The 26,963-nt window shown below is 40.7% G+C and overlaps 2 protein-coding genes across 2 annotated transcripts in view; one reads left to right on the forward strand and one right to left on the reverse strand.

Annotated features, from left to right (window-relative positions):
- The window catches only part of KDM3A (lysine demethylase 3A), a 55,823-nt gene extending 43,610 nt beyond the window's left edge, over window positions 1-12,213 (forward strand). Inside the window, exons 20-26 of the mRNA XM_068989619.1 lie at window positions 4,107-4,194; window positions 5,286-5,416; window positions 8,730-8,849; window positions 8,932-9,071; window positions 10,328-10,504; window positions 10,586-10,720; window positions 11,588-12,213. Of these exons, the coding sequence (XP_068845720.1) occupies window positions 4,107-4,194; window positions 5,286-5,416; window positions 8,730-8,849; window positions 8,932-9,071; window positions 10,328-10,504; window positions 10,586-10,720; window positions 11,588-11,668 (872 nt within the window). The 3' untranslated portion in view covers window positions 11,669-12,213. The remainder of the gene's footprint in view (window positions 1-4,106; window positions 4,195-5,285; window positions 5,417-8,729; window positions 8,850-8,931; window positions 9,072-10,327; window positions 10,505-10,585; window positions 10,721-11,587) is intronic.
- Window positions 12,214-23,291: 11,078 nt separating this feature from the next.
- CHMP3 (charged multivesicular body protein 3) overlaps window positions 23,292-26,963 on the reverse strand; it is a 45,100-nt gene continuing 41,428 nt past the window's right edge. Inside the window, exon 6 of the mRNA XM_068966172.1 lies at window positions 23,292-26,550. Within this exon, the coding sequence (XP_068822273.1) occupies window positions 26,405-26,550 (146 nt within the window). The 3' untranslated portion in view covers window positions 23,292-26,404. The remainder of the gene's footprint in view (window positions 26,551-26,963) is intronic.

Here is a 26,963-nt window from a genome sequence, read left to right on the forward strand (position 1 = left end):
TTGTAATCTCTTGCTTCCTTTTTGTCTGTTACTCACATGTACAGGTTATGGCCCACACTTTGAACAAACTTTATTACCAGGTATAGCTGACTTTAAGTAGAGTGTAATGGAGGTTTCCACACATGAAGGTTAAGGTGGAGTTTCAGATGTCAGATGTTTACCTGGGAATCAAAGTCTATGAAATGAAAGAGGAGGCAGGTGCAGTGTAGAGTTAGTGAAGCCTTGGCACACCTGACAGGGAGCTCTGGAGCAAGCGTTGCCCCTTGTGGTCTCAGACTGGGCTGAAGTGAGGAAGAGTCAGGGCCTGTATCCCTTCACCTCCCTTGGGCCATGGGAAGGGCAAGACCTGGCAGGGCAGCTCTCTGCAGCTGAGGCTGACCACAAAGCTGTGAGGGCAGCAGGTCCTTTGAAAGGGAATCTTGTCATTCAGTTGCTCAGTCATGTCCGACTTTTGTGACCCCATGGACTGCAGCATGCCAGGCCCTTCTGTCTTCTGCTGTCTTCCCTGAGTTTTCTCAAACTCAAGTCCATTGAGTCAGTAATGCTGTCCAACTGTCTCATCCTCTGTTGACCCCTTCTCCTCCTGCCCTCAGTCTTTCCTGTATCAGGGTCTTTTCTAGTGAGTTGACTCTTCACAACAGGTGGCCAAAGTATTGGAACTTCAGTATCAGTCTTTCCAGTGAATATTCAAGGTTGGTTTCCTTCAGGATTGACTGGTTTGATCTTGCTGTCCAAGGGACTCTCAAGAGTCTTCTCCCAACACCACAGTTCAAAAGCATCAATTCTTTGGTGCTCAACTTTCTTTATGGTCCAACTCTCACATTCCTATATGACTACTTGAGAAACCATAGCTTTGACTGGAGGGATCTTTGTCGGAAAAAGGGGATATAGAGGCCCACATACCACAGTGCGTTCCAGTTAGGCCTGGGTTCAGATCCTGACTCTTGATATGTACTTCCTGTGTATGTGAACTTGCTTATTCCATTTTTCTGGGGCTCACACGCTTCCTCTTGCCTGCAGATGGTTAGGGCAGCCTGAAGTCCATGGCAGCCTGCCTTTCCATATTGGTCATTCTTCTGGCCAGACCGCAGCACACCACCCACACTGAAATGTCACTGATGTTCTGAGCAAACACTGTATCCTGTATTTTCCTGTGTCTGTTGTGCACCTGTTTAAGCTAGATTATGGGACAGTACTTGGTTGGCCATCAAACACTTGTATACAAACATTAGTCCTCAGGAAGATAGGCTTTGAAGTCAAACCTGAGTTCCAGTTTCAGTTCTTACTGCTTAATAGCTGGATGACTTCAGTCATCTTTCAGTCAACTGACCTCAGTCAGTTTCCTCATCCAAAAGTAGGAATATTATGTACTGCCAGAAGTCACTGGGATATTGGATTCAGTTGTAAGAACTAAATGGATTTAAAACACTCAGCAGAGACTAGAACATAGTAAGAGGTGTGAAATAATAGTTATCATTGCTGTTAATCATAATGAGTCATGGCTATAAATCGTAATTTCAGCATATCTTTTTCAATTAGAGGTTCTTGGTTCCTTGACATGACCTGCAATGGTTAATTGTCTATTATAGGAAAATAGTCTGACTAAACCCTCTATATATCATCCAGAAGATGGGGGGCAGGGGGTGGCTGGAGGGTGAGGAGAGTGGGCCCACTGTCTCTGGACAGAACATCAGGTTGTTTCAGTCTCTCTGAGCAAAATAAGTCATTTCTGTTTCATGCTGGCCCCAGAAAACTGGGGTTTCTAGACATCTGTGACCTTTGATTGTTAAAGTGCTATGCTGTTAGTTATTTGGGAAGCTGCTTGCTTCTTCTGGAATACTGTATAGGAGGAGACTGGATCTATCAAAACACTACCTATGTAACATGGACAAAAGGGAGCAGCTAAAATCTCAAAGAAGCAGTTTGAGACAGGGCTCTCAAAGAGAATCTAGAGAAGACAGGGCTCTAAGACAAATTACTCAGTGATCTTTATTTTACTATCCCTCGGTGGGTATAATGGATTTCTTGACACTGAATAAATAAAATGGTTGGTCATTTGCAGGATGTGAATGTTAAAGTTAATATTTGTATATCAGAAGAGAGGCGAAAGGCAAAGGAGAAAAGGAAAGATATATCCATCTGAATGCACAGTTCCAAAGACTAGCAAGGAAAGAAAGATAAGAAAGCCTTCCTAAGTGATCAGTGCAAAGAAATAGAGGAAAATAATAGAATGGGACAGACTGGAGATCTCTTCAAGAAAATTAGAGATACCAAGGAACCATTTCATGCAAAGATGGGCACAATAAAGGATAGAATGGAACAGAAGCAGAAAATATTAAGAAGAGGTGGCAAGAATACACAGAAGTACTCTACAAAAAAGATCTTAATGACCTGGATAACCACAATGGAGCGATCACTCACAAGAGCCAGACATCCTGGAGTGCAAAGTCAAGTGGGCCTTAGGAAGTATCACTATGAACAAAGCTAGTGGAGGTGATGGAATTCCAGCTGAGCTGTTTCAAATCCTAAAAGATGATTCTGTGAAAGCACTGCACTCAGTATGCCAGCAAATTTGGAAAACTCAGCAGTGGCCATAGGGCTGGAAAATAGGTCAGTTTTCATTCCAAACCCAAAGGCAATGCCAAAGAATGCTCAAACTACCGCGCAATTGCACTTCTCTCACACGCAAACAAAGTAATGCTCAAAATTCTCCAAGCCAGGCTTCAACAGTATGTGAACTGAGAACTTCCAGATGTTCAAGCTGGATTTATAAAAGGCAGAGGAACCAGAGATCAAATTGCCAACATCCGTTGGATCATAGAAAAAGCAAGAGAATTATAGAAAAACATCTACTTCATTGACTATGCTAAAGCCTTTGACTGTGTGGATCACAACAAACTGTGGAAAATTCTGAAAGAGATGGGAATATCAGACCACCTGAACTGCCTCTTGAGAAACCTATATGCAGGTCAGGAAGCAACAGTTAGAACTGGACATGGAACAACAGACTGGTTCCAAATTGGCAAAGGAGTACGTCAAAGCTATATATTGTCATCCCTGCTTAGTTAACTTACATGCAGAGTACATCATGAGAAACACTGGACTGGATGAAGCACAAGCTGGAATCAAGGTTGCTGGGAGAAAAATCAATAACCTCAGATATGCAGATGACACCACCCTTATGGTAGAAAGCAAAGAGGAACTAAAGAACCTCTTGATGAAATGGGAGGGGAAAAAAAGGAGAAAAAGAAAAAGACCTCTTGGCGAAAGAGGAGAGTGAAAAAGCTGGCTTAATCTCAACATTCAAAAAACTAAGATCATGGCATCTGGTCCCATCACTTCATGGCAAATAGATGAAACAATGGAAAGAGTGACACACTTTATTTTCTTGGGCTCCAAAACCACTGTAGATGGTGACTGCAGCCTTGAAATTATGACACTTGCCTTGGAAGAAAAGCTATGTCCAACCTAGACATCATCTTAAAAAGCAGAGATAATACCTTGCTGACAAAGGTCCATAGAATCAAAGCTATGGTTTTTCCAGTAGTCATGTATGGATGTGAGAATTGGACCATAAAGAAGGCTAAGAGCTGCAGAATTGATGGTTTTGAACTGTTCAGATGGAGAAGACTTTTGAGAGTCCCTTGGACTACAAAGAGATCAAACTAGTCAATCTTAAAAGAAATCAGTCCTGAATATTCATTGGAAGGCTGATGCTGAATCTCCAATACTTCAGCCACCTGATGTGAAAAGCCGACTCTTTAGAAAAGACTCTGATGCTGGGAAAGATCAAAGGCAGGAGGAGAAGGGGACGACAGAGGATGAGATGGTGGATGGCATCACCAACTCGATAGATATGAGTTTGAGCAAGCTGTGGGAGTTGGTGATGGACAGGGAAGCTGGCGTGCTGCAGTCCATGGGGTTGCAAAGAGTTGGACATGACTGAGCAACTGAACTGAACCAAATGTGTCAAGTTATAAAGATTTTTCAGAGACAGATACATTTTATTTGCATTGTTAAGGCATAAAGTGCTAATTTGCCATTGATTTTTATCTATTTCCGAGTTATAAATAGTAACAATTCAGTAATTTCTGGTTATCTTTCAGACCGCTTGAAAAATGAAAAAGAGCCAATGGTGTTGAAACTTAAGGACTGGCCACCAGGAGAAGATTTTAGAGATATGATGCCCTCCAGGTACGATTATGGGGAAAGGGAGAGATGGTCCTTTTCTTGAGAGATGATGATGCTGGTGAGATGAAGTTACTGACTTTTAAATGTGGCTCACTAATGAAAACCCTGTGTTTCCACACTGTGGTGCTCCGCCAGAAAAAAGCCTGACTCAGGCATGCATGCACTCATTTGTAGGCAGGAGTGAGATCAGGCATGTTAGGGTTGGGTAGAAGAGAGTGACATTGCTTTAGACAAGACAGTGGAATCGATCGATCCGTTTTCCTGATTTGCTCTTGAACCTTGAGTCCTCAGTGCAGTTCAGTCGCTCAGTCGTGTCCGACTCCTTGCGACCCCATGAATCTTAGCATGCCAGGCCTCCCTGTCCATCACCATCTCCCAGAGTTCACTCAAACTCACATCCATTGAGTCGGTGATGCCATCCAGCCATCCCGTCCTCTGTCCCCTTTTCCTCCTGACCCCAATCCCTCCCAGCATCAGTCTTTTCCAATGAGTCAACTCTTCGCATGAGGTGGCCAAAGTACTGGAGTTTCAGAACTAAGGAATTATATATCCCTTAGTGTTACTTCATATCAGGAAGTTTCTGCTCAGATCTTTAGTCTGCAGTGTTCTAGATTTTTTTTTTTCTAGATTATTTTGATATATATGTGTGCTGTAGGAGAGAAAGAATACTTTGTTCATAAGCACTGCAATTCTAACCTTAAATGTTTTTTTCATTTATATTGAAGTACAGTTGAATTACAATGTGTTATTCTATTGTACAGAAAAGTTATTCAGTTATATGTATGTATATATATACACCCATTCTTTTTCATATTCTTTTTCATTGTGGTTTATCATAGGATATTAAATGTAGTTCTCTGTGCTATACAGAAGGACCTTTTTATTTATCTGTTCTATATTTACCAGTTTGTGTCTGCTAACCCCAAACTCCCAATTCAACTCTCTCCTGCCCACCTCTGCCTTGGCAACCACCAGTTTCTCTGTGTCTCTGATTCTGCTTCACAGATAGGTTCATTTGTGTCATATATAGAGTCTACATATAGGTGATTAGAAATGCAAGCTTATTTTGCAAATCCACTGTCTTCTTGTTCTAGGTTTGATGATCTGATGGCCAACATTCCACTGCCTGAGTACACAAGGAGAGACGGCAAACTAAACTTGGCCTCACGGCTGCCAAACTACTTTGTTAGGCCAGATCTGGGACCCAAGATGTATAATGCTTATGGTAAGAAAGAAATGGCTAACTTGAAAAGATTATTACAGAAGTAAAACACATTAAAATATTTGTAACATTGGTTTTGGGGGAGGGAGAGAAGATGCCTGTAACCCTACCCCTTCGCATAGCAGCGGTCTTCATTATTGCATATTTCCTTTCATTCTTGGCCATGTGTATGTATATTTCCCTTTCTTAATTGCAGTTGTAGGACATATGCCATTTTTTAATAAAAATTTTCTCTTACACTTAATATTATACAAGAAGAGTTTTACATGTTGCTCAGTGGTTTTTAGTATGATCATTTTTGATGGTTGCATGGTACCTCATTTAATGGTCAGTTTATTCATTGTTTTAATGTTGCTGGACGTTTAGGTCAGTCTGTTAGAATCTCAGCTGTTTTAACATCAGCTGCACTTAAATGCAGTGTTCCATGCTGGTGGGTAGTATTCAGTTATTTAAGTTAGTATTAAACATACTCTTTGAATTTGTACTTCATTGTTTTTCCTTCTTCACGTAATCCCAACTGCAGTGTCTCAGACTCGAGGGTGGCAGACCCTCTTTGACCTCTTTGACATGTTCTCCAGACACCATTGGGGTAGCGGGAGTGAGGGTTTGGACCTCAGCCCCCAATTCTTTTCTTACAGTGGAGTCAGCCCGGGAACCACCTGGAGTGAGGTCAGGGAACATTTCCAGAGAGGCCTTTATTTTGGGGAGTTCCACAGTCCAGGTGCCCAAGATAGTTCTGCCAGGATGGGCTGAGAGGTGGTCTGGGGGAGAGGACACAGCTGGCAGTAGTCCCCTTGCCCATGCCCATTTCCCCTTGCTCTTCAGGTCTCAGTTTAGAGAGCTCTGCCTGTGTTGTGGGGCAGCAGCCTGTTCTGCAGCTGTGCTACCTTCCCCTGAGCCCTTCAGAGCAGCTGGATGGCTGGGATTGCAGGGTGTGTTCTGTTCACAGTGAGGATTTACAACAAATTTACATGAATGGAAGCATTTTTCTACTAAAGCAAATGGTGTAACGTTATATCATGATTATCCAGGTCTAATAGAAATTAGAAAGCTGTATAAGGTAGAAGTGGTTACCTGAGATGTTTTTAATATAAATAGTCTATTTATTTGGTTTAAATAGCTTGATAGAGGTCTTTCCCTTCTAGATCCAGTTGATAGATGGCAGTGTCACTCTATAATAGCTTTCTGTATCAAAATTCTTCCCATTCAGAGTAACCAGTGAGGGGTGGAAATAATGAAAACGTGTTCATTTTCAAACATCTTCCACTTCATGATCAACCTCACTAATGAGCAGTCATTTTTCAAAAGTTGGGTGACTCTTCCATGAGACAAAGTAGAGTGAAAGGCTCTTTGGAAAGATCACAAGTCAGCCTCTTTCCAGCTTCACCACCACCAGCAGTTTTACAAATAGGGACCAGGACTTGAGGATGATAGAGGGGATATTGACCTGACTAGGAGACCCAAAGGGCGTCTAGTTACAGGTCTGGGACTAGGTCTTAAGTCTCCTGATTTCCAGGCTTGAACCAGTCTCCAGCCCCAGTGGTCTGTCACCTAGCAGCCCCTACTGGGTCTGCTTATGTTCTTTGCGTGAAAGTCCATGGCGTGTTTTGTTTCAGGATTTTCTGTTTTATGGGAATCCTTTCCCTGGGACCATTGTTTTTGGATCCACTGGCCAAACTAGCAAGCAGCTTTTGATGTCTTTCTGAGACATGTTCACCTTTCCTCACTCCTCCCAGCTCCATCTGCTTCCTTCTGCTCCCAGTGTTAGCCCACATGCTGACATTTATGCTTATCATTTCCTTACATTTATAATTTTATCATATATTTGTATTACTGCAGAATGTTCTTTCAGTATTTAACGTACTTTTGAACTTTATATGAATGGAATCAGACTTAGGGATATTCCTCCATGTTGTCATTAATAACTTCATTTAATTCAGTTGCCGTCTATCACACTGCTTTTTTTCTTCTCAAATTATACTTGTTTGCTTTTTACTATAAAAAATTAAATGCACTGAAAACCTGAATCTAGGACAGTGACTTCCCATGTCCTCATCTCCCAGTTACAACAGCTCTCAGACTTTTTTTCCATAGTTGTTTCCTATTTCCCCTCTTCATACTTTTTCCTTTACTCTTTTAAAGAAAATCTCATATATCCTATGATTTTGTCCAATATCTAATGCTTTACTCACTCCTAGGGCTGGCGTTTCAGCACACTGGAAAGAAGGGAAACTGCAGCTGAGCCCTAGAGCCATGATCCCAGGTTGAAATGATAAGGTGTTGGCTCCTGTGTGTATGGCTGCTCCTAAACCACAGGCTCCTGCGAGCCAGAGAGAAATTCCTTGGCCTCCAAACAAGACAGGGCTTAAGTTGCAGGGCCTGGCGGGTTAGAAAACAGCCTTGGCTTGCCCATCCCGAGCCATGCTTGGCTCTGTGCCCAGTCAAGAAGCAGTGTCCTCATGTCAGGATGGGGATCCAAGGTAACCGCAAGGCTTGATGAGCCTCAAGGTGAATGCTGAGCAAATAGGCTTTCTCCTGGGGGAGGAGACTAGAGTCTCAGGTTATGAGCACCAGCATGGACTTCATGCTCTGGCTTGTATGTGTGTGCTAAGTCGCTTCAGTCATGTCCGACTCTGTGTGATGCCATGGTCTATAGTCCGCCAGGCTTCTCTGTCCATGGCACTCTCCAGGCAAGAATACTGGAGTGGGTTGCCATGTTCTCCTCTAGGGGATCTACCTGACCCAGGGATTGAACCAGTGACTATGTCTGCAGCATCAGCAGGCGGGTTCTTTACCAGTAGTGCCACCTAAGAAGCCCCTGCCTGGCTCAACCTCTTCCATAGTATGTCTTACCCCAGGGTCCTCAGCTGTGACAACCAAAGCTTGAAAGCTTGAGCTCGCCTGGTTGAGCACACATCCTTTTGGCAAATCCCAGCCTCAGTGGTCCACTTTACCTTCCCGAGTCCTAATTTCTAGTGTTGACTTTCTTTTCTTGCCAGCATATTGGCTCATTTTTAAAAAGCCCTTTTGTCTTTTTTTTTTTTCATCCATATTTTATTTAAATTTCATCCAGATTTTCAGATATTTAGCTTAGCACCAGAAACTAGTATTAGGACTTGTTTTTTTTATTCTTACAAAAGTAAATGTTTAATATTTATTCAAAGTTGAAAGGATAAAATAATATTGAATATTGTTCTGTTACTCTTCCATGCTTAGAAAGGTAGATTTTAAATTTTGTGGCCAAGTATTCCAGGGAGTGGGAAAGACTGTGGCAGCCTGTGCTATTTCAGTAAATTTCAGGCTTTTCTGCCTGCAGGATTAATTACTCCAGAAGATCGGAAATATGGAACAACAAATCTTCACCTAGATGTATCTGATGCAGCTAATGTCATGGTCTATGTGGGAATTCCCAAAGGACAGTGTGACCAAGAAGAAGGTAGGATCCTAAGCATAAAAAGTGGGGCTTACTCTCTGAGCTGGAACATGTGTGATCTGATATCTGCCTTCTCTTGCTCCAGAAGTCCTTAAAACTATCCAAGATGGAGATTCTGATGAACTCACAATAAAGCGATTTATTGAAGGAAAAGAGAAGCCAGGAGCTCTCTGGCACATATATGCTGCTAAGGACACAGAGAAGATACGAGAATTTCTTAAAAAGGTGTGCTCCTTCCCCTGTGGCATGTGAAGAGAGAAACGTGCAGAATGGCAGTATTATTAATGATTACATGTCGAGACCTGACTGGGTCTCTGACGAATAATCACAACCTCAAATGTTAAACCTGTGCATCTCAGATTGGGTAGGCTAAAGCTGGTTTCTAAGGATCATCGGTTCCTAGATGATTAGGCTCACATCTTTGAAAGGGGGGGAACTTGTTTCTCATGTCTGTGTTTTATGTTCCAGTGAATTTGGAGGGTTTTGTGCTCTGCCTTCACCTTCATGGTAGTTCCTCTGATCATCACATAGTATCTGTTTTTATAGCCCTAAAAACCTAAGCACTTTAGAAATCCATGTATCATTTCTTCGCCCTTGATAGCTGTGTTCCAAGTGAGTTACTCAGGTCTCTGTTGTGTGGTCCACCCTCGTGTGGTAGGAGGTCAGGGAGACCTCACACCCTACTCGTGGCCATCAACGTATGAAGGGTCACGGGAGAGGTATACAGGGACTTTGAAGATCCCAGGATTCCGGTAGTTGGGTTATTCGACAAGGGTTCTGTGTGGAATCCTTAGTTCTAGACACAGATGGGCATGTTCAATTTTTAACCTGTTTGCCACTGAGGCTGCTAGTTTTAGCACAGATATTTATGGCTGGTACTCTTCATTTGTTTATGAGGAGTGGATATGCATGGTCCTAGCCTTGTGCCAAGTTAGATCCTTAACCAGTGTTTGCCTCAATCAAGATGTCTTTTGCTAAGGATAACTTGGGTCTTCCAGAGGACCTGCTGGTCACTGTATTGTTCCTTTGATAGTGTCACCCTGAGTTTGTGCTGCCCAATACTGGTCCAGAATAAACAAGTTTCATCTGTAGCCATCTTTGGGACTGTTTCATAACTCAAATTGTTAGTGAATTAGAGGTTTTTAACAACTGCAGAGCAATAAATCTATTTTTGAGGAGCTTAAGTCTATTTACATTCAAAAGTCTAGGCCAAAGCATTGTCCAAACACAGTATTTACAAAAATAATGCAGACTGCCAGTCGTGGTTTATAGGAAATGACAAAGGAACCGACATTTTCTTTCAGCCTCCTCTTGATTCATTCAGTTATTGTCTTTGAGTACTATTTTCTCTTTCTGCCATCGAGGGCTTATGTTGAAGAAGGCCTGATGTTTACTGACTGTCCACATTGTTCAGGGGGCCAAATGCCCTCCTGGAGCCCTAGCACGTAACTCAGTTTCATAACCTTTGGAATGTATTCTAGGTGTCAGAAGAGCAAGGTCAAGAAAACCCCGCCGACCACGATCCCATTCATGATCAGAGCTGGTATTTAGACCGATCACTGAGGAAGCGTTTGCATCAAGAGTATGGGGTTCAAGGCTGGGCTATTGTGCAGTTTCTTGGAGATGTGGTATTTATCCCAGCAGGAGCACCACATCAGGCAAGAACCATTATTGTATTTTTTATTCTCCATACACTACTGATGTGGCTTGTGTTACTGATGTGGCTTCTTGTTTTCCAGGTTCATAACTTATATAGCTGTATCAAGGTGGCTGAAGATTTTGTTTCCCCAGAACATGTTAAGCACTGCTTCTGGCTTACTCAGGAATTCCGCTATTTGTCACAGACTCATACAAACCACGAAGATAAATTACAGGTAAAAATAGCTGTGATCCCGGGCATTCTCTGACTCTGGCTTCATGGCCCTTTATCAGTGAATGTCCATCCATACCAAGCTGTAGAACAAGGAGCATATGATTGAAGCCCTCCTCAGGGCCAAGTTCAAATTCCCTGGCCACCAGAAGATCCATCCACATCTCCAAGATGGGGATTTACTAAGTTTAATGCGGATGAATTTGAAAACATGGTTGCAGAAAAGCAGCTCATCCCAGATGACTGTGGAGTCGAATACATCCTTAATCTTGGGCCCTTGGACAAATGGCAGGCCCTGCACTCAGGAGAGCCTTGGTGCTGTCCCCTGCTTATTCATGCCCACCAATAAATCCTTATTTCCTGTCAACAAAAAAAATCGTCCATGAACTTGGCCATATCACACTAGGTGACAGTGAGTTGATGAACTGGCTGGTTCTGCTATCTACTTAGGCAAAGGAGGAAAAAACCAGAAGGGAATCTCACTTTGGTTTAGAGGCTTGCAGTAGTGAATTATCTAAAACATGTGATTTCGTTTAGAAAACTAGGGACATATATAAACCCTGAAAAAGAGAGCTGTACCCTGGGACTTGCTTCTCTCTGCACTCAATGAGGGCAGGGCCACACAGGATCAAAACCTATGGAAGGGGGAGAATGAGCTTTTCATTTCTTCAAAGGAGGCATGGGTTTAAAATGTGTATAAAAGCCTCAAGGATCCCAGGGGCCTTTCAAGTATTACTAACATTTCATATTGAATTTTGAGTCTTAAGTTCCAAGAGCATGGTAATGAAATTGGTAGGGGGAAAGTTTATCCTCAGTGGACAGATTTTAGATTTAATGCTAAACTGACCATATTTTCTCTCATTTCGATCAGGTGAAGAATGTTATCTACCATGCAGTAAAAGATGCGGTTGCTATGCTGAAAGCCAGTGAATCCAGTTTTGGCAAACCCTGAGGGTCCAGAGGCGCCTTACCCCTGCACATTGGAAGTGAATTACTGGCAGCTGTTCAAACTCTTCAGGCAGGATTCCTGTGGACTTTGAGACTCATGTTACCTCATCTTCTTTTTTAAACTGTACCCACCTGGTAAGGGGGTACTCTGTCTAATGTATATTTCTAGTGTTTACAGACACTAAATGTGTATATGTAGTAACTATTTACAGAACATGCATCCTTTAAAACTGTGACTTCTCACCTAGTGCAGAGCTTCTACCCAACTGTAAAAACAGAACCCCTTCTCAGTTTTGGAACAACATCTGCAGTTACTCCCCAGCTGCGTGGTTGGACAGTTTAATCAAATGGATTGTAACTCTTAGGAACCACCACGCAGTTGATTTGGGTTGTTTTGTTGTGTCTGAGTACCCTCGCCCCCAGCCCTTAAGGTTCAGAAGAACAGTGGAGGAAGCGATGACCAACAGTGCAGTTCTCATACTGTATTGCATTAGGACTGGCATTATATAGCAGAAGTCAACTACTGTACAATTCTTGGGGTTAACCATCTTTAGTTAAATGGAGTTTTAATTTAAATTGAAGCTTTGCTAATTTTAAGTGTTAAGCATTTTGCATTAAAGTATTCATATAATGTTTTGACTCAGTTTATTGGCATTATTCTCTGGTTGCAGAGTCAACACACATTTCATCAGTGTTAACAGGTGTAAGAGTTTACGCCAGGAAGTTGTCTTAAAAGCACAGAAATTTGATGCTGTAGTGATTTCTGAATGGGTATTACAGTGCTCACATGGAAACAAGTTCCTCCCCAGCCAAGTGGAAACTCCTGTCACATTTTTGTAAAGAAACACCGCTGATTAACTACCTTTAGAAATGAGAATTAACCGAAAAACCAAATGGTGACTAGCTAAATGATTCTAAAAAGTTGAGGTCAAAAAACTTTGTCTCTCTTCTGACCCTTTATAATTCAGGAGTTTACAAAAGAAAATGAAATTATTAGATTAGAAGTTTTAAAACTGTAGTATTGAAAATAATCATCTCTATGAAGAAAGGAAATTCATAGAGAAGCTAGTTTTCTATACCTTGTTGATTCTCGTAGACAGCTCTAGCTGTACTAAAATGAATTAAATTGAAATCAAGTAACATAGACAAGGCCTGGAGCCTGGGCTTTTACCTATGAGCTCAGAGTGGTAAATCAAAGATGCATACCTAATGCCAACCCACCTCAAGCCAAAATCTTTAATGGATGAACTTTCAAAAACATAAAAGTTTTCTGAAAAGAATAAATGGAAATATCTATTAGTGGGAAACATCTTTCTTGGGAACGTCTTACCAGAAGTTCCTTCATACAGTTTTGTTGATTAGAAATCTCCAAAAGCAAAAAGAAGATGAAAAGTTGAATTCTCTATTGAAGAAATCAGATGTGTGTGCCCACAAATAAAAAAATTGAAAGCTCCCATGAGCAAGAGTCAATGCAAACCCGCAAACTGCTATATTAAACCTGCAATGTTTGTAGATTCTGGAATGATCCAGTACTTTATATTCTGAAACATTTAGTATGTGTGAAGAAATGGTTTTATGGGGATATGATAAAAGAATGAGATTGCCATAAGTGACCAGATTGGGAAAGAAGCTGAATAGAATTTACAGAAATGAGACATTAAAATTAGAAATTCAGCACATGAGTTAAGGGGCAGAAAAAAGATCTTTTACAAACCAAAAGATTGGTAAAAAGATACAATTCAGCATTGAGTAACAGGGAACTATAGAGAAATGTTTACTTACAAGCCGGACACAGAAAAGTACAAGTTTGACAATAAGAGAATCAAGAGATTGGTTGCCGGGAGCCAGTGTGAGGAATCCCGCCCGTGACAAGGTCATGAGGAAGGAAGCTGACATACGCAAGGCATGCTCAGACTTCAGGGGCCCCTCTGGAAATTCCTAAGCATGTACCCCAACAAAAATCTGCCGGGTTTTGTGCTCTGCTTTTCCACTCTTCTGACATTCTCTGGAAAAAGTCAATTCAGGGCTTTAGTCTTCTGCATTTGAAAGAGTGTTTCAATCCAAAAACCCCTCTGATGGCTTTCTAGCCTGCCTGCAGGACTCATACAGCTGCACATGTGATTGTTTGAGGCCTCCTGACTGCAGGAGGCACAGGAAGCTTAAAACATCCTAGGAATGTAGGGGCTTCTGAGGAGTCAAAATCTTTAGAATAGGACTGATTAAAAGTTTCATTTGTTGAGTCAATGCTTGCTGCCAAATTTTCATATCCTTTATTTTTAGATACAGTTGGTATATAGAAAAACAAGTAGTAGACCTGGTATTAGCAACATTAGATCTTTAAGTTAAGTACCTTCTTTGTTATAACCCACTGCACCTTTGTTCTATAGAGATGTAACTTTAATGCTTTAAGGAGATGTAGATTAAAGAAAAACACTTCAGGGGAAACGAAATTAACATTCATTAAGGAAGAGAGCCAAAAAGTGTTAACAAGCCTCTTGGCCAGAAGATAATGTAAATCACCTGAGACCTTTTGTATACAAAAAGATATACAGAAAGAGTCTGGGCTGCGAACGCTACACAATTTTGTATTACCCATTGATCTCTATGTATAATCAAAAGTATAAAAGGCCTTGAAGGACAATAGAAGGAGACCCAGTCGCTGGACTGGTTTCCCCCGTGTGTCTCTCTCTCTCTCCTTTTCCCTCCCTCTGCTCTTTACTTTAATTTCAGGCTGAATTTCCATCTGGGGTGCGGAGGCTTGCCAGGTCTACTTACTTGCCCTGGCTGTTAAGACCCGCGCGAAAGGGAGCCTAAGGCGAGGCACCCTTAGATATTCAAGCGAGCGCCAGTGGCCCAAGGTAGGTGGTGCAAATTCCTTGTCTGGAATTCCACTGGTCTTCCGCGTAATCCAAGTTATTCAGCTCTCTTCCTCCACTTAATTTTCCTACTACACTACTGTTTAAGATCTAATCTTATATCAATCAATAAATAAGTTTTTCTCACGCCAACGCCGTCCACCCTTCGAATTCCCTGGATCCACCGGGGCTGGACCCCGGCAATTGGTGAGGGATGGGTTAAGTCTAGACACCTAAAAGTTATTTTCCTTGTTCATTACTGACATTTTCAGATAAAAGCCAGAATTTCTCAGGAAAGAAAACCCACATCATGATGCAAGAAAAAATGGTGCACAAGGGAAATTGTAAATTCCTGGATAACCTTAAGCAATTTTAACAGTATTTTCATAAATCTGGATAGTTCCTCTTAACGTATGATCCAGCAACTCCACTCCTATGTTTAAACTCAAAAGAATCAAAAGCAAGGATTCAAGCAGATACTTGTACACTCACATTCACAGCAGCATTATTCACAAGAGGCAAAAGTGGAAACAACCCAACGGATGAACAGATAAGAAAGTGGCCATTTATATACAGTGGAATATTTTTCAGTCTTGAAAGAAATTCTGACACCTGCTACAACATGGACGAGTCTTGAAAATATGCTAAGTGAAATATGGCAGACACAGAACGAGATACTATATGATTCCACTTATATGAGGAACAGTCATATTCCTAGAATAGAGCAGGAAGTAGAGAGATGGGTACTGGGGCCAAGAGGAAGGGGAAGTGAAGTTACTGTTTAATGGACACAGAGTTTCTGTTTGGGATGATGAAAAAATTCTGGGGATGAATGGTGGTGATGGTTGTACAACATTGTGAATGTCCTTACTACCACTGAATTGTACACTTAAAAGTGATTAAAATCATCAATTTTGTGTTATGTATCTTTACACCAAAATAAAAATTAACTCCAAGTAGGAAAAACCTTTGGAGTTGAATGAGAAAATGACATTCTTATTTTCAGTTGATGAAAAAGGTAGAAGGAACAAGTAGGCCTTTTCTAAGTATAGGTTTCCCCCACTATTTGAAAAGGGAGGTTTCCTGTGAAACATTTCACAAGCGTAGAAGCAGGTACCTTAGGACACATCTTGCTAACGGACACACAAAATAAGTCGACATCAAGCACAGGTGCTCACAGGCACAGCTCATAGCTGTGGCGCCCTGATGCTGAGTGTAGTTTTCTGTAAAGGAGCATGGCAGTGCCATTTTCACGGCTCGGCGTGTATGCTGCCTCTGTTACAGCTTGTTACAAAACAAACGCTGAATGCTATTTTCACATCTTGCCTTTTTAATTTTTTTTTAAGCAAAAAATCCTCTTCAGATTTCTTTCCATTAGCAAAAACAGGTACTAATAACGTAGGTATTTCATAAATATGAAGTAGTGTAAAGCAAACTTTCAAAAAGTGGGGGATAGAGACTTCCTGGTGGTCCAGTGGTTAAGACTCTGCACTCCCAAGGCAGGGGACCTGGGTCTGATCCCTGGTCAGGTACCTGGATCCCCCAGGCCACAATAAGAGTTTGCAGGCCGCAACTGAAGATCCTGCATGTTGCAACTAAGACCTGGCACAGCCAACTAAATATTACAAAATAATAATATGTTCTATGATGACTATGGAATAACTACAAAATCCTCAAATGTTGAAAAATTAAGCAACATACTTCCAAGTAAATCAATGACCAAGAAGAAATCAGAAGGAAATTAGATAGTTGAAACAATAATAAAAACACAACCTTCAAAGATGAATTCAGTTTACAACAGTGCTTAGATGGGAATTTACAGATTTAAATGTATTTATAGTCATTTCTAAAACGTGTAGAAGCATTTCATCAGTGAAAACATGCAGTTCAAAGAACAGATCTGAAACTTCAGATCATGATTTATATTTTTTGTATGTTTTATGTTAGCTCTGGCCTTGTAATAAATATATGACAATATATATTCAGGTACATTCCCTCTACATTCATTTTGAGTGCTTTAATTAGAAATGGATGTTGACAGCTTCCTGTCAGCCATACGATCTCAAGGGTAAACAACCAATACTCTTCAGTGTACTGTGTTGCTGGCATTTTTAAAAATGTACTGTGGTTTGTGTTTTTGCATCCTGTGATGTCTACAAAATGCCCATCTGCATCTGCTGCTTCTAGTGGGAAAAAGAAGAGGAAGGCTCTTGCGATAAAACTGAGGATAATTGCCCAGCACAAAGGCAGCAAGCAAGTCAGTAATGGTCACTGCACATGAGTTAGGAATTTCCATTGATGATCTCAACCATTTTAAAGGTTAAGAAGTGAATCAGTGATGCATCAATTAAACACTGTCATCACAAAAGAGCTGGTCTAATGATGCTGAAAAATTGTCATGTGCTATACCACTTAGCCAACTGATGCCCTAGGCTAAGGTAAGAAGGCTTTTCAATTGACTCTTTATACCTAAGTGTTTATAGCAACTTGTAGGTTTCAGAGCTTCAAAGGGCATCATGATTTTCATAGTGTGAAATTCACCAATGAGGCAGCAAGTCCTGATGCTAAAAGGTGCTGATGATTTGAAGGAAGAGCTATATAGGACAATTGTGGGTGAGAAATATTCACCAGAGAGACTTCCCTGGTGGTCCAGTTGTTCAGAATCCACATTGCAATGCCAGGGACGCAGGTTCAATCTCTGGTTGGGGAACTTAATCCCACATTCTACGGAGCAACTAAGTCCACAGGCCACAACTAGAGAGTCCTTGTACTGCAACAAAAGATTCTGTATGATGCAGTGAACATCCCGTGTGCTGCAACTGAGACCCAGTGCAGCCAAATAAGTAAATGTTTTTTTAAAAAATTGCCAGAAGAAAAAGTTAATATTGATGAAACATGCTTATTCTAGAACTGTATGTCAGGACATACATACATTCAAAAGTTCAATACAATGCCAGTATTCAAGACATTCAGAGACCATTCAACACTGTTTTTGGGTGGAAATGTTGCAGGGTTCAAATTAAAGTCTTTCCTAATGTACCACTTAAGAAACCCTAGGGCACTCAGAAGTCTGAATAAGAATACACTTCCCATTATCACCATAAGAAAACTTGCAGTACCATTGGCACTGAGGCTGAAGAGCCTTCCAATGAAGAGCTGATTGAACTGGAGAAAGAAAGGAGTTGAGGTGAGGAAGAAGCAGTTCTGAGACGCCAAAAAAGTTCACAGCAAAGAAACTTAGAGGTGTTTGCTACTATCACCAGTGGTGTACAGATGTTAGAAATGGTTGTTTGTTAATTATAAGAGATTGGCAAGACCTGGCAGGTAGGTACATGAAGCTCTTGCTTGCCATAGAGAAGAAAAACTGCAAAGCTAGTTATCTTCCTGAAGAACACGGTATCTGCTAAACCAAGGGTCTATACCCCAGTTCCTTCTTCCAGCTCTTCTCAAGCCTCATCAGAAGAGAAAGATTGATGACCCTGTAGCTATAGCATCATCACCCAGCAATTAATTTTAGTTTAGTGCTTCGAACATTCTTCAGACCCAGTGTGCCACTCTGTTTTTCACTTTCAGTACAGTATTCAATAAGTTACATAAGATATTCAATTGTTGTTCAGTTGCTCAGTTGTGTCCTACTCCTTGCAACCCCATGGACTGCAGCATGCCAGGCTTCCCTGTCCTTCACTTTCTCACAGAGTTTGCTCAAACTCATGTCCATTGAGTCTGTGATGCCATCCAACTATCTCATCCTCTGTCGTCCCTTCTCCTACTGCCCTCAATTTTTCCTAGCATCACGGTCTTTTCCAGTGAGTTGGCTGTCACATTAAGTAAATGAACTATTGGCGCTTCAGCTTCAACATCACTCCTTCCAATGACTATTCAGGACTGATTGCCTTTAGGATTGCCTGGTTTGATGTCCTTGCTGTCCAGTGGACTCTCTCAAGAGTCTTCTCCAGCACCACAGTTCAAAAGCATCAATTCTTCAGTGCTCAGCCTTCAATACTTTATTATAAAATAAGCTTGCTGCTGCTGCTGCTAAGTCGCTTCGGTCGTGTCCAACTCCGTGCGACCCCATAGATGGCAGCCCACCAGGCTCCCCCGTCCCTGGGATTCTCCAGGCAAGAATACTGGAGTGAGTTGCCATTTCCTTCTCCAATGCATGAAAGTGAAAAGTCAATGTGAAGTTAGATGATTTTGCTCAACTCTGGTTTAATGTGTTCTGAGCACATTCAAGGTAGGTAAGGCTAAACTATGATTTGCCAGATTTGTATCTAACAGTGTTTGTGTGTGTGTGTGTGTAATCTTCAGAGTTTCCTACATATAAGATCGTGTCATCTATGAATAGGGACAATTTTACATCTTCCTTTTCAATCTGGGTGCCTTTAAATTCTTTTTCTTGCCTAATTGCTCTGGCTAGAACTTCCAGTTCCACGTTGAATAAAAATAGCAAAAGGAAGCATCCTTGTCTTTTCTGTGACCGCTCTTTTTTGGTTGTTTCTGTATCTTGATTATTGTAAATAATGCTGCAGTGAACTTGGACGTGCATATATTGTTGCATGAGTGTTTCCCTTTTCTTCAGATAAATACCCAGAAATATAAGCACTGGATCAAGTAGTAGTTCTACTCTTTATTTTTATTTTCACTTATTGGTGTTTTCTAGTTTCCCTCTGTTACTGATTTCTAGTTTCATCTTTTTTTGTCAGAAAGGATATTTAGTATAATTTTAGTCTTTTAAAATTTCTTGAGACTTGTTTGGTGGCCTTACATATGGTTTTTCCTGGAGAATATTCCATTTGAGAACAATGTGTATTCTGCTCTTTTGGGGTATAGTATTCTGTATATATCAAATTGGTACATAGTGTTTTCAGTTCTTCTATTTCCTTATTGATTTTACACCTGGCTGTTCTGTTCATTATTGAAAGTTCTACTATTGCAGAATTGTCTATTGCTGTCATTTCTGGCAATCTTTGCTTCATATATCTTGGGGCTCTGTTATTAGGTGCATATGTAATTGTTATATCCTCTTGACAGATTGACCCTTTTGTCAATATTTAAGGTTCTCCTTTGTATCTTGTAATCTTTTTAAACTTAAAATCTATTTTATCTGATAAACACGAAAGTCTCTCAGTCATGACCGACTCTTTGCAACTCCATGGACTATACAGTCCATGGAATTCTCCAGGCCAGAATACTGGAGTAGGTAGCCTTTCCTTTCTCCCGAGGATCTTCCCAACCCACGTCTCCCACACTGCAAGCAGATTCTCTACCAGCTGAGCCACAAGGGAAGCCCATCTCATAAACATAGACATCCTAGTTCTTTTTCAATTGCTATTCCTATGCAATATCTTTTCCCATCTTTTTACTTTCAATATCTTGTATCTTTGTACAGTACCTAAAATGAATCAGCATATAGATGGATTATGTTATTTGTTCTTCCAATCTCTGCCTTTTAATTGGTGTTTAATCCATTTACTAATAAGGAAGGACTTAGCTGTTTACCTGTTTTTGTGTATATTTTTTTAGTTTTTCCATTATTGCCTTTTTTCACATTTAGTTGAAATTTTGTACTATACCATTTTGATTTCCATTTTCTTTCCTTTTCTTTTAATCTCAGTAGTTACCTTAGTGATTATAATTAACATCTTAAAGTTTTACAATGACCAAGTTTGGATAATATCAATTTTGTTTCAATAGTATACAAAATCTCTACTCTTAGACATCTCAGTCACTCCCTCTTTATATTGTTTTGACACAGATTATCTCTATACATTGTGTGTCCATTAACATGGATTTATAATTATATTTGTATGCATCTGCTTTTAACCTTTATAAGAAAAAAGAGGAGTTACAAACCCAAAAGTACAGTACTGGCTTTTATTTTACCAATGTAGTTACCTTCACTGGTGGTCTTTATTTTTTTGCATATGGCTTTAAGTTACTATCTACTGTCTTTTTATTACAGCTGGAAAGACTTTCTTTAGCATTTCATGTAGGACAGTTCTACTAGTAATGAACCCCTTTGGCTTTTGTTTTAAAGCAGGGCATATTTTCTCCTTCATTCTTTTAAGTTTGCTGGTTATGATATTCTTCATTAACAATTTTTGCCTTCCACACATTAAATATGTCACTCCCCTGTTTCTGGCTTCCCTGGTATCCAATAAGGAAGTAGCTGTTAATCGTATTGAAGATCCCTAGTATGTGAGGAGTTGCTTCTCTTCTGCTGCTTTTAAGATTCTGTCTTTATTGTTCAACAACTGGACTATAATGTGTTTTAGTGTGGATCCCTTTGATTTTTATCTTTCTTGGAATTTGTTGAGCTATTTACATGTGCAGATTAATTCAGATATGGGAGGTTTTAAGTCATTTCTTCAAATATTCTTTTTGTCCCTCTCTCTTATCCTTCTGGTTCTCCTATAATGCACATGTTGGTGAGTTTGTGGTCTCCCACAAATCCCTTGGGCTGTGTGCACTTCATTTTTCGTTCTGCTTCTCAGACTGGATTATTTCAGTTTTTTTATATTCAAGTTTACTTATTTTTTCTTCTGCTTCCTCAAATATGGTGAACCCCTTTAGTGTTTTTTTCATGTTATTGTGCTTTTCAGCTCCAGAATTTCTATGTGGTTCCTTTTTATAATTTCTCTATTGATATTCTCATTTTGTTCATATATTATTTTCCTGGTTTTCTTTACTGCTTGAGCATACCTGAGACAGTTGGTTTAAAGTCTTTGTCTAATAAGTGTGATGTCTGGGCTTCCTTGGGGATGGTTTCTGTAAATTTTTTTTTCCTTTGAATGAGCCATACTTCCAGATTTCTTTGTATGCATTGTGATTTTATTGTTCAAAACTGGACATTTAAATATTCCTGAATAATCCTGAAAATCAGAATCTTTTGCTTCCCCAGGATTTTCATTTCTGAGTTTCTGAAGGCTTAGCTGTGGTTCAGCCAGTATCTTAACAGAGATCTTGAATGCTAGAAATTTAAAAAACAAACAAAAAATACCTGTTCTGGTCTTCTATGGATTGGCAGTGTGCTTGGATACTCTTTATCACTTAGCCAGACCATTTATGATTCTAACTCAACCTTCACTTTCTGAATGCACCAAGCCTAGACCTAGGGGTCTTTTCAGGTCTTTTTTGAGCATAATTCCTATGCTGGCTTTCTAAATTTTCCAGTATACCCAGTTGTTGAATGCACTAAAAAACAACAACAACAACAACAACAAACGTCTCCCTGGCTTTTCCTCCAGGTTTTGAGCAGTCTCTTGTATCTTTCAGCTGAAAAATTTTGTCCCAGGTGGCTGCACATTAAAAAAAAAACAAAACCCATAACATGTTTTCAAGCAATACTTGATGCTCTTCCACCCTGGATAAATTCCAAGACAGGCAAACCAGAGATCAGCACCTTGTGTTATTCCTTCAGGATGGCCCTTAGACTGGGCCAAACATGGTAATTTGTGAACAAGGTCCTCTTCTCTTTCCCTGGAACTAGGGTCTCACATTTGAAAACGTGGCCTACTGTCTTCAAGATGCTGCCAAGCTGTGACAGAGGTTTGGCAAGGGCAAATAAAAATGCCACAAAGCTGTTCTTTCTTTTTTCTTAATACAATATTTTTCTTGGTTGTTGTAAACCTTTGTTTTCGAGTTCTGTTTCTGGGACTTTTTCAATGTTTCTTTGGAAGGATAGGGGTTTGAAACTGTCCACTCCATTTTGCTGACATAATTTTGTACATATATTACATAAATGTAATTATTTGTAAATGAGAACTCCCCTAGCTTAAGAAAAGGTATTTCCCTACTGTGGTTTAGACTTGAATTTCTGAAATGGCTCAGTGGCCAAGCAGTGTTCATTCTGGCATCTCAAAAGAAAAGTGCTTGGTTAAATAAACTTGGTAAAAGCATATGAAAGGCTGAGAAAAGTTAAAGAAGCCTGCTTTATGTTTATTTCAGCCAAGCATTCCCCAAGCTTATTTTCACTTAAGGATCTTTCTTACTGGTGATACAGAATCGCTTTTCAAGGGCATTTGCCACCAGGGTAGGACAAGAAAAACGGTCCGATTTTTTAAAGCTTTGATTTTTCACAGTTGCTTCCATAAATATAGTTATGGAGCTGGATTTGGGGGAGAGGTGCACAGGCAGACAAGACTAGTGCTCTTTTGGAACAAACAGAAGTCATGACCCCTTCTCTGCAGGAGTTCTAAGACATACCTGTAAATATATCAGACAAGAAAGAGGGCCTAAGGCCATGTGAGCTGTACAACTGGCTCAAGAAGTCATCTCCAACAGACAATATGGGGAGAATGGGCAGGGACAGAGAAAGTCAAGTTATAATCTGCCTCGAGTGAACTGCTGGGTGATCACCACAAGCTGGACAGTGATTTTTAAAGAGCAAGCTGTGTTTGAGAAGAAAAAAAAAATGAGTTGGTGGTGTGGAATGCTATTCTGAGTACCCTTGAAATTTTTGGGGGGTGGGGGCACCAAGTAGAATCATCTGTAGTTAGGGTGGGGCGAGTAGGAGCTGGTGCTGGAACTAAGTCAAGGGCTTGAGGTTTAGAGGAAAACTTTTATTGCAGGTGTTGACTTGGAAGGGCCAGAATAATATCTGACTTACCTTGTTTCCAATGATACCCAACAGAGTACTGGGGGAAAATGGGACGTGTGGCCTAATAATGAGCCAACAGTGCTCTCCCCTTAGCCTGAAAATAGGGATGGAATGAAACCCTCAAACAATTAAAACAAACCAACCCTCTATTTAGATCATTTTATTTGAATCGCTGAAAGAGTGGTTGTCATTACTCTGTCCATCCATGCACCTGGATAAACTCTGATTATCCACATAAGAACAAAAGTGCTCAGAGATTATGAGCATTCCTAAATTCCAAAATCATTCCATGAATAAATCAGCCAGATAAATGCAGTCATAAAACTCTATCCTGGCAATGTTAGTTCCTCTCGACTGGACCTGTAGATTCAAAGCAATTCTAATCAAAATCCTAAGCAAGTTATTTTGTGCATATTGACACATGAATTCTAAAGTTTGTTTAGAGATGCAAGAGACCCAGAACAGACAATACAACGCTGAAGAACAAAGTTGGAGGACTGATGCTACTTGACCTCAAGACATTTATAAAGCTACAGTAATCAAGACAGTGTGGTACTGGTAAAAGAATAGGCAAATACATCAATGGAGCAGAACAGAGAGCCCTGAAATAGGCCCCCATAAATGCAGTCAACAGATCTCTGATGAAGCAGTGACGGTAGTACACTGCAGCAAAGACCATCTTTTCCATAAATGGTGCTGGAATAACTGGACATCCACATGCAAAGAAATAAATCTAGACACAGACCTTACATGCTTTACAAGAATTAATCACAGACCACAGTGCATGCATGCTCAGTCATTCAGTCACGTCCGGCTCTTTGTGACCCCAGGTACTATAGCCCGCCAGGCTCCTCTGTCCGTGGGATTATCCCAGCAAGCATACTGCAGTGGGTTGCCATTTTCTCCTTCAGGAGATCTGCCCAACTCAGGGATCCAACCTGTGTCTCCTGCACTGGCAGGCAGATTCTTCACCAATGAGCCACCTGGGAACCCCAAATGTAAAATACAAAACTATAAGACTACTAAATAAAATAACACAGAAAATCTAAGTGACCTTGGGTATGGCAGTGACTTTAAAGATCCAACATCAAAGGCACTATCATGAAATAACTGGTAAGATGGACTTCATTAATATTAAAAACTGCTCTGTGAGAAAAGCATGAAGAGAATTAGAAGACAAGCCACAGATTAGGAGAAAACATTTGCAAAGGATATTTCTGATAAAGGACTATTACCCATAGTACACAAAGAACTCTTAAACCTCAGCAATAAGAAAATGAACAACCCAATTAAAAATGGACTAAAGTTCTAAACAAATATCTCACCAAAGACTATATACATATGGCAAAAAAGTATATAAAAAGATGTTCAACATCATGTATCTTCAGGGAAATGCAAATTAAAACAAGATACTGTTTCACACTAGGACAGTCAAAATGCAAAACACAACATCAAAAGCTGGTGAGGACGTGGAGCAGTAGGAACTCACATCATTATTGGTGGGAATGCAAAACAATACCGCCACTTTGGAACTGTCAGCTTTTTACAGAACCAGACATACTCTTACCATAGGATCCAGCAGTTGTGCTCCTTGTTATTCACCTAAATGAGGCGAAATGTATGTCTACACAAGGACCTGCACACAGACATGTATGGCTTTATTCACAGCTGGTGAAACTTTGGAGCAACCAAAATGTCCTTCCACAGGTGGATGTCTAGTGTAGTGCCTGTGAGCAATGAAATATAATTCAGCACTAAGAAGGACCTATCAAGCCATGAAAAAGACATGGAGGAAACTTACATGCATATTACTGAATGTGAGAAGGCAATCTTACAGGGCTACATACTGTAGGATTCCAGGAATAAACACACTTCTGGGATGTGATATGTCAATACATCTAAGTGGGAGACTGCATGTGTCAGGGCAAGAGGTATTTATGGGAACTCTATTTTCTGCTCAATTTTGCTCTGCACCTAAAACTTCTTTCAAAAGAAGTTTACTTAAAAACTGAACTGTATCCTGAAGATGAGATCAAGAGTAAGAGGACAGTGCCCTGGATTGGAGAGTCCCATTTTGCAGGATGAGAGGAAAAGGTCCTCAGTGCAGCACATCCAATACATTCGCATTTCTCCATACAACCTACAGAAACCAACCTGGGGGACAGTGGCCGGGGTTTTTTCCCTACCTGTGTAGGGCACATAAGACATGGACCAGAGGGATTAGGGTTGAACCCCAGTTCTGCCATTTTATGATTTAGAGTATGTCACTTCAGCAAGCTGAGGTGTTTTCCTAATTTGTGAAGACTGAATGATCACATATGTTCAACAGTTTTGTAAACTGTCAGGCCCACAAAAATATAGGTCGCTATTGCTGAATGATTTAAAAATGTCACTTAGAAATGTGTGAATCATTTACACTGCATGACTGCACCATGCCTTCTCACTGGTCAGCTCCTGGCTTTGAGAAAGCACTGATATGTATGCACATATCCCACACATCCAAGACAACCAGCTTAACACAGGAGAAGGCAATCAGAGGGTGATAGAGGCCTAACCCCACTGCTGTCCACAATCTGCAGTGGGAAGGAAAAAGCTGCAGACACACACACCTGCCTCAGGCCAATATAATATAGCCACCCAGCCCACAAGACAAGGGGTCACAATTCCCAGGCATCCTTTTGCTTATACAAAGCTGACAAACACAGGAAGAGTAGCTGGCAAAGCACCTTGTGGAGGCTGAGGAGCAGCGTCCACTGAGCACAAGTGCCTTCCATTGAGCTTCCGAGTCCCACATGCCCTGCTGTAACACCTCCTCTTTCCATGGCCGACACAGGACATAATTTGGGACAAGAGACACCTTGCAAGCTCACTGCACCTGACAATCTATGATAAGACCAAGTGTTAAAGCAGAAATTTATTAAAATCCATTTATATAGTGTTTTACAGGCCAGAAAAAGAAAGTACAGAGTCCTCCACATTCAGGCAGTCAACTCTACTCTCTGAAGTACACTGTGAGAAGACAAGACTTCTTTGCCCTCATCCCCTAAAAAGATAACTTCTATTTACACTCCTGAAAATGATGCATTTATTACACCACCTCTCAAGAACAATCTCACTGAATCCCAAGCCTCTGCAGAGAGAGAAGAGAGAATAGCAAAGAACCTTCTCCAGAATGCAGTGTCTCACCCAGAGGTGTAGTGCAAAAGACACAGAAATGGCAGAGGCTTCAAGGAGTGTGCGCCCTGTGACGGGCCCAGGAGGAAAGCCTGCGGCCGGCTAGGGCGCCCTAGCTGCGGAGTGTGGCCAGACGGGACTGCATGGCCTCCAGGGCCTCTTCCTCCTCCTCCTCATCTTCTGATGCAGCCATCGCTCCTGAAGGTTCAGGCTCTGGGAGGGCGTCTGTCACCTTACTAGGTGCTTTGCCTAAGGCCCCTGTAAAGAAACAGTACACAGGTCAACAAAACATCAGCTTAAGCAGTGGCCCCTCATTTCCTTTGTCTTCATACCTGGTTCAACTTGACAAGAACAGAAAAGGGGCAACAAAACAGCTGTTTTGGTGGGGCTACTATGACAGATGTGCACAGACACCAACTTCTAATATCAAAGTCACAGTAACTAAAGATTCTGATTTTAACAATTTTGATTCTGAAGCTCTTGATTTAAATCCCTAAACACTAGTGAGTACTTAATTTTCAAGATTCATGAAGATGTTAAATATTCTCTCTCAGTAACACTAAATTGTTTCTAAATCATTACAAAACATTTTCTTGGAGCGTTCTTTCCCCCCAATAGTTGAAAACAAATAAAAATTAAATCTAGTGAGTTTTGTTAAAACATAAAACTCA

This window comes from Capricornis sumatraensis, chromosome 1 (genome assembly GCF_032405125.1).
Source record: "Capricornis sumatraensis isolate serow.1 chromosome 1, serow.2, whole genome shotgun sequence".
Classification (NCBI taxonomy): domain Eukaryota; kingdom Metazoa; phylum Chordata; class Mammalia; order Artiodactyla; family Bovidae; genus Capricornis; species Capricornis sumatraensis.